We start from the raw sequence: 11947 nt of genomic DNA on the forward strand, positions 1-11947 counted from the left end.
GACACAACTCACGGTTTCCGATCAGGCGAAAGAGAGAGAGCTTTATTCAGAAAACTGTCTCTTATGAAGGTTTCAAGGCAGGAAAACAAAGCAGCTGACCAAGGTCAGTTACCAGGTAAACAGAGTCAAATGAATATCAAAAGAAACGCCCAGATTTGCCTCAACAATGCTGGGAAGGGGGGAGTTAGCACTGAATAATCCAAAATACGGTTTTGATCTTTTGTGCACCTTGGCCATTTCACGTCTGTCCCAGCATGACAGACGCCAAAGTAATTTTGACCAGGAAATGGCAGTCTCCAGCCTCTAGATGCAAATCTTGTTTGCTGGTTCACTCTCTGGAGAGTGATAATCCTTGCCTAAGGCAGACAGAAAACTTGGCAGTCCCCGACACATGCCTGCACAGATGAACCACGGAATGACAGACAGTTACCTTTACCTCATTATAATACTAAAATCTCCATCCAAGGAGGAACACAAATCTTATTTATGTAACATACAATGTATGTATAGGCATGTTTCTTTAAGGCGCATGCGTGACCTTATGCCCACCTCTACATACAATGACGAGGTAAATATCTAAATATTTATTCTAACCATAAATAAAAGGAACCCATTCACCCTTGCTCAGAGAGTCAAAGATTTGTAAGTTTATTCACCATGATCTTATTTGCTGCAAATAAAAGTTTATTTTGTGTGACAATTCCACCTGGTGTAGTTTCTATCTGTGACTCACCAAGGACCAAACTTATGTTAGTTCAGTTACAGTGTCAGTGGGAGAGATTATAAAAAGAGTTATCAAGTTATAAGCTTGGATAATTCAAATGGGATACTGGTTCTCCTTAAGAAGAAAAGTTGTTCAAAATGGGAGAAAGATAGTAAATTCTGTTCAGGAAAAATTGAAGTATCTGTGAGACATGATGGGAAAAATGTCCAAAAGACAGTGTTTATGTAGATTTGGGACTAAAATGAGAGGTCTGGATTCAATATAAAATATGGGAATCATGAGGATATAACTGATAGTTGAAGTCTTGGGAGTAGATAAACTTTTAAAACAAAATAAAAGAACAGAACCCTGGGGAGGGCTGTGGCAAGTCTTCATGCTTCATAAATGAAACTCAAAAATAGTTTGAGTAAGCAGGTAGGATTATATTTTCTTTGTAAATGCTGCATTTGGAATAAAATTTTGCTTCAATGTAAATGACTGTTAAGAAAATCGGTATCTGCTGAAAATAAATATTACAGATCAGATTTATAAGACCTTTACAGCAAGATTTATCAAAACGACCCTCTAAAACAACAAAAAGATTTTTTAAATGTCCAAAAGAAGTTTTGTGGGAAATCAAATAGCTATGTCCTGGTTTAGGAGGTTATAGGGAATGTATTACACTGCTTTTTGGCCCTGCTGAAAATAGCTAGTTAATGTATATTTAGAGGTCGGGTCTTGCCTGTGCTCATGAATTCTTCAGACCATGTTATCTATGGAAAATCTTATCTTGTTCTCCACCCTGCTTTCTGCATCTGCTTTTTGGTAGTCTTGGGAATGTCTTGGTTTTTTTTTTTTTTTTTTTTTTGCACACTTTCTATACCTACTGGCACATAGCCATGGACATATTGCGCAATGTTTCCTCTATAATGTATGTTTAATAAATACAGGAGCTAAAGAGCAGGTGAAGGAGACTTCCCTTAGCCTCCCTCTCACCTCTCATAACTTGCATGGAGTCTTGAGTAATCCTTTCTGCTGAATCCACAATTGGTGACCACAATGTGATACACTGAACCTGCAATAGTTTAACTTTTACCAAACATCCAAAAAAACAAAAGTATTCTAGAAAATTTAGAACAAATTCCTTCAGAACCCAGCTAAAACGTTAATTATAAGGAAGTGCATCTTATACTTACCTCTATCTTGGCAGTGTACTGTTTCTTTGTTTCTGTCATTGACTTTACTGGGAGTGGGGGAATGTTGTGTGTTTTACCTAAGTTTGGGGCCTTGAACATAGTTATGTAATCAGAAAAAAAAAAAACCCTTTCAACCCTGAGAGGCTATTGAAAAGGGAGTAGTGATAGTTGTTTACATACCACTTAAAAGTGGACTTTTCCTTTGTTGCATCAAGGGCCAATGTTTCAAAGCTACAGAAAGGCAGTTGACTCTCTGTTTAATAATACAGTGGTAAGAATTTTCTAACAAGTATAGCTACCCTACAGAGGCTGTTTCAGAAGGAAATAATTGGAATGTAAAAGCCTATCCTTAGATACCTTTAGTTTAGGTCTTCCCATCTTTTTCACGTCACTGCCCACATAGAAAATGGTTATACATCATATCAATCAATATCTCAAGGGTTATTTGTTACACTTTCTCAGGACTTTGGGAGAACTAATCTAGTCTAGCATCCTCATCTGCAAGGGGGAAACTGAGTCTTATAAAGGGAATGCTACATTTTCGGATCAAGACTTTAACGTTAATAATGGGACTACAGTCTCTGCACAACTAATCAGCCAAAGTTTCCTCCCTACAAATTAAGCATGGTTGGATGTCAGGCTTGAAGACAGGGTCTGTGATAGTTGCCATGGAGGGGACGAGAGTCTACTTCAGTATTGTTTTAAATGTGGCCCCATGACCACTGGCATTAGTACTTGTTAAACCACGAGGATCTTGTTGAAAACAGAGTCACAGGCCTCACACAGATATACTGAAAAGGCACTGCGGCAAGTCCAAGAAATCTGCATTTCTAGGTTTGAAAACACTCCCCACTTCCCCTGCCCCAGCAGTGTTTTGGACACTGAGCTTCTGCTGCGGCCTGAATTGAGGGGCTTTGCTGGTCGCGCAGCACCTGCCAGCTTGACCTCGGAGCAGCGCAGGCGGCACAGCTATGCCACGTCCTAGCGGTAAAACTGTTACGTACTGGCCCTTTCGGTCGTCACAGGCGGACGCCAGCCAGCACTACCCAGTTGCGGTGAGGTGGCCACAGTGCCTCCATCAGCCTGCTGGCCCGGTGGAGGAACCGACTGCGGAGGGGAGGGCCGGGGGCAGAGGCGGCTCAGTTGCGCCTCCTCGAGGCCACGGCCCTCCGCAGGCGAGCCGGGTTGCGGTTTCCCTTCTCCGCCCCCGAGCCCTCCTCCTCTGCAGCCCCTCCCACCGGGAAGCCACTACAGCGCCTGCGTCAATTCTGCCCTGCCCCGTTCCCTGCTACCGACCGGATGTTTGCCGATTTCCCATAGTGCCTTGCGAGTGGCGGGCATGAGAGTAAACTGCAAGGGGTTGCTAGCGGGTTCTAGTCCTCATTGTTGGGAGTTGTTCTGTTTCGCCGCGGGGCTCTAGGAGATTGGCGTCTGGTTGCTGCCTTGTAAGTTGGTGCAAATGGCGCTTTTCCGGGGTATGTGGAGCGTGCTGAGTGCCCTGGGAAAGTCCGGAGCGGACCTCTGCGCGGGCTGTGGAAGTCGGCTGCGCTCTCCCTTCAGGTAGGACCTCTCGTCTGCACTTAAGGAAGTGGCACGGCTTAGGACCGTCTGGGGTTGGAGTGCAGACGTCTTTGTACACTTTTCTGTCCCTCCTACGTGATCCGTGCCACCAAGGCCCTTTGAATCAGCTCTCGACTTTGCGAAGGGGCTGGTGGCTTTGAGACCAGGCCTTATTCCAGTAGTCTTACTTTCCGGCCACCCTCCACCTTTCCCCTTCCTTCCCGCCGCTGTCCAGCCTTGTAGCACTCCTTCAGTTCTCTGCGAAGTCGCGCGCCAAGAGTCTCCCACCCTCAGTATAGGCGTCGAGGAGGCAAGGCCCTAGAGCTGAAGTACAGATGCTTTCCTCCACTCTGCCCTTCCTAAGAGTTATGGATAGAACTTTGGGACCAGTTTTGGAGGTCTTCTCTCTGGTTAGGACAGGGTTTTAAAAGTCACTAACACCGTGTCGTATATATCATCTTGACATCTTTTGGGGATCTGTGTTCATATAAAAAGGAATATTGGCACTTAAATACTTGATATTGGTTATTTTCTTTATACGTAGTTTTGCATATGTACCGAGATGTTTTTCATCCACCGTGAATAGTTATCCAAAGAAGCCTCTGACTTCATACGTTCGATTTTCTAAAGAACAACTACCCATATTTAAAGCCCAGAACCCAGGTAAGGAGTGTTAGAGCATTTACTGTTTTCGATGTAATAAAGAGGCCACTAAGCAGTTTTCCTTCAAACTTGATTTGTACTTTAAAAGCATCCAGTGACTGCAGAAACATAACCCTTATGTTTGGTGGTCTGTAAAATACGACCTTTTTTTTACCAAGTAGGAATTCCTTATAAGTAATTGAACTAATGAAAGGTATTTTTACTTTTTATTACTATATATATATTATTGATGTAATGTTGACACACAGTGTTAACATTAGTTTCAGGTGTACAAGATAGTGGTGATTGGACAACAGTATACATTATGCTATGCTGACCGCAAGTGTAGCTACCATCAGTCTCCATCCAAGGCTATTACAATACCATTGAATTTATCCTCCTGACTTACTCATTTAATGAAAAGTATTTTAAAAATAGCATGTGGAGTGGAAAGCACCCAGGGAAGAAGATGAAAAAACTGAATTTTGGGGGTCTAGTTGCCATTGGCCTAGAGCACCATTGATGAATCATTTAATCACTTGCTTAGCTCCTGCTTCAGGGAATTGTTAATGAAGTTGCAATGAAATAATAATTTATGTGGATGTGTTCTGCAAACTGTAAAGTTCTATACATTGCTATTTCAAGAGCTTTTTCACTGGAAATTGGTTGACTACTTGGTGGGGGGTAGGAGGGAGGGATGCCCAGGTAGGATGTTTGTTGACTTCCTAGCAAGGCTGTGGCCCTTCATTTGTGGTTAATAGTGTAAAGATAATAACTAAATTAAGAACAGTCAACTTTATGATTTCTAAAGCCCTTTCACAGAGTACTTGTGAAACCCAAATGAGCTGTAATGAAAATTCCTACTTTATAAAGAATTGGTTTAAGAAGTACTTACATGTTTTAAAATGTGGTAGGTAGTTCAAACTATGTGGTTTGTTAAAGTGTCATTCCAGTTAAGATGAGGAAGGAAATGGGGAATAATAAATTGATTTTAGAATAGCTTATTGCAAGTAGTATTTCTGTAACTGAAATACAAGGCGGTGTTACATGAATCACGACTATATTTTATTGTTCAGTAAGGTTTTATGAATTTAATCATTCCTGAAAGATGGGAGAATATTTTTGTTTCAAATATGAAGTAAAAAAGCTTGAAGACCTTGATTAACCAACTGCTTAAACTAATAATTTTTGGGGGGTTATGTGACATATTTCTTAACTATTAGGTAACAGACTTTAACAATGCTGGATAAAGTATGAAATTAAAGAAAACCTAAATCATTTGTATTAAATTATATGTGGTATAGAGGTGTCTGTAATAAAACTTAGAGCTAAAGCTAGACTTCCTAGAAGTCTTTAGAAATTAATCCTGAGACAAAATTGTGACTTTTTTTTATTTTATCCCAATCTATAGATGCGAAAAATTCAGAACTAATTAGAAAAATTGCCCAGCTATGGAGGGAACTTCCTGATTCAGAGAAAAAAGTAAGCATATTGGTTTTCAGTATTGATGATGACCAGTTACTCTGCAGTTACAAATAATAGTCCCTTAAGGGACTAGATGATTCAAAAAAAATTTTTTTAGTATCTTATCTATAAAGGAACTTCATACTTTCTGATTCATAATGATTAGAGAATGGATGTATGGCAGTGGCAACAAAGGGTTGGCAGCGTCTGAAATTGAAGACTAGTTATTAGACTCTCACCTTGGTTAGCATGTATATGAAAAATACATGGTTTTAGTCCATATACATATGATTCCAGAGCTCATTTTTCACTTGGTGGTTCAGTCTATCTGAAGTCATGCAGTTTGTCTTTCCCTGGCAGGTGTGCTGTGTTTTTCAGCAGTAATTTATTGACTTTGTATTTGGGTTTTTTATTTATAGATATATGAAGATGCTTACAGGGCAGACTGGCAAGCATACAAAGAAGAGATAAACAGAATTCAAGAACAGTTAACTCCAAGTCAGATTGTATCTTTGGAAAAAGAAATTCAGCAAAAACGTTTAAAAAAGAAAGCATTAATGAAAAAGAGAGTAAGTGTCAATGAAATATTCTTTTCCTTTGGCAAAGAACTGAAATTTATGTAACTATGAATATTGGGAGTTTTTCTTATTTTGATGTATGTGGCTAAATGGGAGAATGTCATCAGAAGTACCCTAGTTAGAAAAAAATGGGATAGCTCTTTTCTGCCATTAGGACTACTTGGCATTGAGTCTGTTTTGGAAACCCTTGTTACTACTTTTGAACGTATCCAAATTTAAGATATGTAGGTAGGACTAGAATGAAAACTGTAGGAAGAGTTATGAAACAGCCAAATCAGGAATATCAAGAATCTTTGCTTCTGTGTCTTGTCTAGGATAACCTGCTGATGTAAATTATTTTATAGGTAATGGTGAGTTTGATTCTGGATGTTGCTAAATAGGCAGAATTCATTAACATATCAGGGAAAAGTGCCTTATTGTATCTAGTGAAATAAGAAGTCCTATACGATGAAATTCTATTTTTCCTTATTAAACACCCTGTGTGGTTCAAAATTTGTAGTTCCAAGTTTATTAATCCACATAAGTACTATTGCTTGAAAGAATACACTTTTCTATAGGAACAGTATTAGGTATGAGATGGTTAGTATGCTGGTCCAGTACATATACTGTAGAAAATTATCATCAGAGTTAAAACTATTTCTTTGAAAAAGTAGATTTGAGACTTTAATGTTTAATGCCAACATGTGTCTCCCTTACCCTACTGTCAAGCTCTCCTGGCACCTGAGTTCAGGACTCACCCATTTTAAGTCAGTAATCTAGATGATAATCTAGTCTTCTGATCCAATTAGTAAAAGGGAGCTAGAAAAGATACTAGGAATACAGTGTCTGCATAGGGATAGTATTTGGAGGGGTGAGTCCCTCTTTTAGTGGAAAGGACCAGAAATGAGGATTGGGCAGTAATATGGGATTTCCCTTTCATGTTTTTGTCCTTTCTCTTTCTCTTCCTAGTATTCCCATTTTATGTTTGTTACACCTGTTCTGAGTTGTCCTCTAGTCGATAGTCTTCAGCTTTTAGTTTATTTTTCAGTCTTTGTTCTCTTTGCTTTTGGATTTTGGAGGATTCTATTAGTACATCCTTTATCCCAGTGATTCTTTCTTCAGCCATGTCCAGTCTACTAATAAACCATGTTCGTTTCTGTTACAACATTTTTGTCTCTCTCTCTCTCCTCTCTTTCTGGTTTTTTTTTTACAAGCAGGCAACACACCCAGTTTGGAGTCCAATCTCCTGAGCTGAGATTAAGAATCAGATACTTAACTGACTGAGCATTCAGGCACCCCAGTTTACAGCATTTTTTATCTCTTAACCTTGTTTTTTGTTTTTTTTGGTTTGTTCTTGGGATTTCCTTTTCTGTGTTTTATATTGCCAATCTGTTCTTACATGCAGCCTTGAGCCCTTGGGATACTAATCTAGTTGTTTTAAATTCCCAGTCTGATAATTTCAACATCTCTCCCATATCTGATTCTGATGCTTGCTTTATTTCTTCAAATTATGTTTTTTGCCTTTTAGTATGTCTTGGAAGTTTCTTCTTGATTAATGGACATAATTTACTGAGTAAAAGGAACTGCTGTAAATAGTCTTTTAACAATGTGGTGGTGAGGTATGAGGGCAAGAAAAGCATTCTGTAGTCCTGTAATTAGGTCCCGAAGTGAGCCATGCCATTGGTCTGTGAACTTTACAAGAGTTTTCTCAGTTCACTCCTCCACACTCCCCCTCCCCCTTAGGTGTGTGACAGGATGGCTAGAGTTTGCAGGAATTGAGTGTTTCCCTTCAAGGAGGTCAGTTGGGCTCTGGTTAACCAGTTTCCCCTGAGGACAGGCCTTGTTAATAGGTGAGTGCTCAGGCGTTTCATAATAGTTTCTTTTCCTATCCCCCTCATGGAAGCAGGGGAAATACTTTTCCTGGTATTAATTGTGGGAATCTGGTCTAGCTCCTAGAGGTAAATCTCACAATACTGCGAGGACCCTCTTTTTTTTCCGCCCCAACTTAAATTTGTTTATTTATTTTGAGAGACTAGGGGAGAGGCAGAGAGAGAGAATCCCACACTGTCATCGTGGAGCCTAGTGCCAGGCTCAGACTCACTAACTGAGTTCATGACCTGTGTTGAAACCAAGAGTCAGACACTTAACCAACTGAGCCACCCAGGCATCCTTTGAGGACACTCTTATGACTGGCTTCCCCTGAAGCCAAAACATCCAGTAATTCATTAATTACGATAGAGATTTTGGTATACCAGCACTGGTTTCAGCAGGGGTTGTTTCAACTCTTTGTATTCATTTGTATGTCTCTCCAGTCTAGGGGCCAGCAGTTTGTTTCCTCCTCATCCTTAGGTGAATCCAAGAAGGGTTGTTGATTTTTCAGTCTGTTCAGGTTTCCACTTATTGTTAGGAAGAATGATGAATTCCAAGCTCTAGAAACAAAAGGGGAAATAGTTAAGTTATGAAGTACCTGGAGTCTACAGTAGTTTTGTAGTAGTTCTATAGTAATTCTGCGACTGAGAAGTTCAGGAAGAATGATGTTAATTACAGGGGCTCTTCTTTTACTTAATGAATAAAAATTGGTTTGTAATTGACGTTAACCAAATAGCCATTAAAAAGCCACATAATTTATAAATTACAAGTACTATCCAAATTCAGAAACTAAATAGAATTATGCAGTATCCCTTATTCTTTGACCTCAGAAACTAAATTGACTAAAAACATTTTTTTATGTTTTTATTTATGTTAGAGAGAGACCGAGTGTGAGCAGGGGAGGGGCAGAATGAGAAAGGAAAACACAGAATCTGAAGCAGGCTCTAGGCTCCGTGCTGTCAGCACAGAGCCTGAACTCAAGAGCTGTGAGATCATGACCTAGGCCAAAGTAAGACACTTAGCTGACTGAGCCACCCAGGTTCCTCTTGAAACTAAACTGATTTAAACAGCAAGGGATGTATGTATTTTACTATTTCTTGCCTGCTCTGCCCTTTGGTACCCTGTTAAAAAAGAATTGAATTTAACACATCTGTTGAAATTTAAAAGTTGAGAAACATCAGGGAAGGAAATGAAATGAGAGATTGTTAAACAGGTACTCCAGTGTTTATGAGTTGTGGTAGAGGCATATGGTGACTGGGAGATGGTAGTGTCCTGGTAGGACAAAACCGAAATTGTTCTAACCTTTAAAACAGAAGTTTGTACATATGTGCTCAGTTACTTAGTGGAGACCATGAAAATTATATGTAAAGGAAAAGTTTCTATATGGAAAATAACTTAAAATACCTTTTATAATTTTCAAAATTTAGTGTTATCACAAAAATAATTCTGATCCCAAGAGTGAATAGTCACTTTGTATATGCAAAGAATCGTAACTTTCACTTCTAGGAACTTCCTATAATGCATAGTAGTGAATAAAGTTTTTGTAGGTAAAATTGGGTCTTACAGAAGATAAAACCATATCTAACTATTTCATTTTTTACTTAGGAATTAACAATGCTTGGAAAACCGAAAAGACCTCGCTCAGCTTACAACATTTTTATAGCTGAAAGATTCCAGGAACATAAGGATGGGTCATCACAGGTAAAACAGACCTAGATTTATTTTTAAAATTTTTGTTTTGATTTTTAAAATATTTAGATAGAAAATTGTACGAGTGCAGTATGTTAGGGAGGTGAAGAAAAGTATAGTAAATTATTGTAAATAAGTATACAGATAAGGCTCTCCTATCTTTTAAAAGAAAACACTTTTTCTTGCAACATACAATTAATTTGAGTACTTAGTGGCCAATATATATATTGTCAGCTTTTCTTAAATTTAAAATAATAACATTTTCAAATTTATAGGGATGTTGAAGTTCTGGAGACTTCTTATCAGGCAGTCCTAGGACTGTTTACAATCACTGGGAAAGAATGAGAGTGGGATTATAATACTTTGTACTGGGATTTGAGTATAACTTTGCTTCATATTATATCCTTTAATAAAATTTTGGTATATGCCCATGCTATGATACATGTGAGTATCATCATATGAGTGTGTCCAAAAACAAAAGAAAAAGTTTATTATTCCTGCTGTGGCTTACTCTGTCCTTTATTTCCTTCTTAGAAGCTCCAAATTGGCAATTGTGTTTTTCCTTTTATAATATGATATGGTAAGAAGACCATATGTTCAGATCTCTGACTCTTGCAAATCTCACTTGAAGGTTTTTGCCACTCTGCCACATTTTGGCTTATTTTGGATCTGTAGTTCATTTCACAAGTCCTGTTTAATATTTGATTAAATAATGTGTATATGTGACATGGTTTTCCCTGGCTATATACTTTCACTTATTTACTCCTTGGTATTTTAAAATTCAGTTTCTGTGGTCTTACATTACTAAAATATATGCCTGTTATTTTTTTAGTTGGAATTTGCTCAGTCACTAAATGATTTTGGATGTAGTTTTCTTATCAGTATAAGAAGGTTACATGCTAGAGAATGCTCTTAAATCAGTGGTTCTCAACTTGACTGCACCTTGGAATCATCTAGAAAGCTTAATGGCTGAGCGACCCTATTCCAGGAAATCAAAATTAATGCAACTATAATTTTTATTCATTTAAAAAATATTGGGTATGTATCCTTATAGTTAAAAGAATCAAAATAAGACTTGTTATGAAAGATAACAGTTTTCACAGCCCTTTCATATAAACAAATACCTTTTACTGTTAGCTTATTCTTGTGCTATTTATTTTCATATCTTGAGATAACATCCTTATCTTGTTACTTCTTGATTTGTTTCCAATTTTCAGCATTATCTATATTTTAGGCATTTACTCCCATTATTTAAGATGAACATTTATTACTTTCTCATTCTGTTCATGTTTCCATTTTCCTGCCTCTCAGTTTTCATGTTTCCATTTTCCTGCCTCCCAGTATACTTATAATTTTGGCTCGAGAAGTATTGAGTATGTAATTAAGATTATGTGCCATTTGCTATGACTATTTTTCTTTATTGCAAAACTTACTTTCACTGAAATTCAGTATGTTTTATGTTTTTGTTTTCTTCGTTTTTTATGTATTAGTAATTTAGCCCCAAACTCTTAAACAATATTCACCAGCTTTCAGTGCATTTAGATGCATTAGCTATTCCGTCAATTTCAATTAGGAACCTGTTTTGTTCCACTTTGGTTGTATCCTTTTATTGCTAGCAAACAATGAACATTCATCTTTGGTGCTTTTGCTTATCCTGTTGTCATTCTTGGCTTACTGATTCTTTGCAGTATTTCTCCAATGAGAGTAAATAATAGATCAATTTTTTGAATTTTTGCATGTCTGAAAATAATCTCTAACCTTGTATTGTTTGATAGTTCGGGCATAGAATTCTAGGACAGAGATAATGTTCTTTCAGAACTTTAAAAATATTGCTGCTTTCTCTTGTTACTGCTTTTGAGAAGTATAAAGCCATTTTGATTGTTGGTCCTTTGAATATGATCTGGTTTCTTTCTTCTCTTACCCCTCTTTTTTTCCCCTCTGTTCTCTTTAAGAACTCTTACTTGTTTCTGTGTTTTCTGAGCTGGTCCTCTCATATTCTTTTCTGTGTTATTTTTCTTAACCTTTTTTGCTTTTCTTTCTGGGATACTGTATGCATACATTTTTACTTAATCTTGTTTTTGGTATGGTACCACTGGCCCCAACTTTACCTGGTATCCACAGAGTAGCTGTGTTTTACATTTTTGAGGGGATAAATCCTAGAATCTACCTGCGAGGGACCAACCCACACACCACAGTTGAAGGGTCCCGAGTAGGGGGTTGGTGTCGGCACAATATCTGTAGGAAAGAAGACAAGAAGAGACCAGACG

At 38.1% G+C, this 11947-nt stretch overlaps 1 protein-coding gene and 1 long non-coding RNA gene across 2 annotated transcripts in view; one reads left to right on the top strand and one right to left on the bottom strand.

The window, feature by feature from the left end:
- Positions 1-1715: 1715 nt before the first annotated feature.
- On the bottom strand, positions 1716-2132 carry LOC115276729. The gene is made up of 3 exons (XR_003902064.1): positions 2080-2132; positions 1900-1989; positions 1716-1778 (listed from the first exon to the last, which is right to left on the bottom strand). It is a non-coding gene; the product is annotated as an uncharacterized LOC115276729 (long non-coding RNA).
- An 836-nt stretch (positions 2133-2968) lies between these two features.
- Positions 2969-11947, top strand: part of TFAM (transcription factor A, mitochondrial) — a 17528-nt gene continuing 8549 nt past the window's right edge. The window contains exons 1-5 of the mRNA XM_029931719.1: positions 2969-3459; positions 4004-4122; positions 5513-5583; positions 5985-6134; positions 9597-9692. Of these exons, the coding sequence (XP_029787579.1) occupies positions 3359-3459; positions 4004-4122; positions 5513-5583; positions 5985-6134; positions 9597-9692 (537 nt within the window). The 5' untranslated portion in view covers positions 2969-3358. The remainder of the gene's footprint in view (positions 3460-4003; positions 4123-5512; positions 5584-5984; positions 6135-9596; positions 9693-11947) is intronic.

The sequence above is a fragment of the Suricata suricatta genome, chromosome 2 (assembly GCF_006229205.1).
Source record: "Suricata suricatta isolate VVHF042 chromosome 2, meerkat_22Aug2017_6uvM2_HiC, whole genome shotgun sequence".
NCBI classification, from domain to species: domain Eukaryota; kingdom Metazoa; phylum Chordata; class Mammalia; order Carnivora; family Herpestidae; genus Suricata; species Suricata suricatta.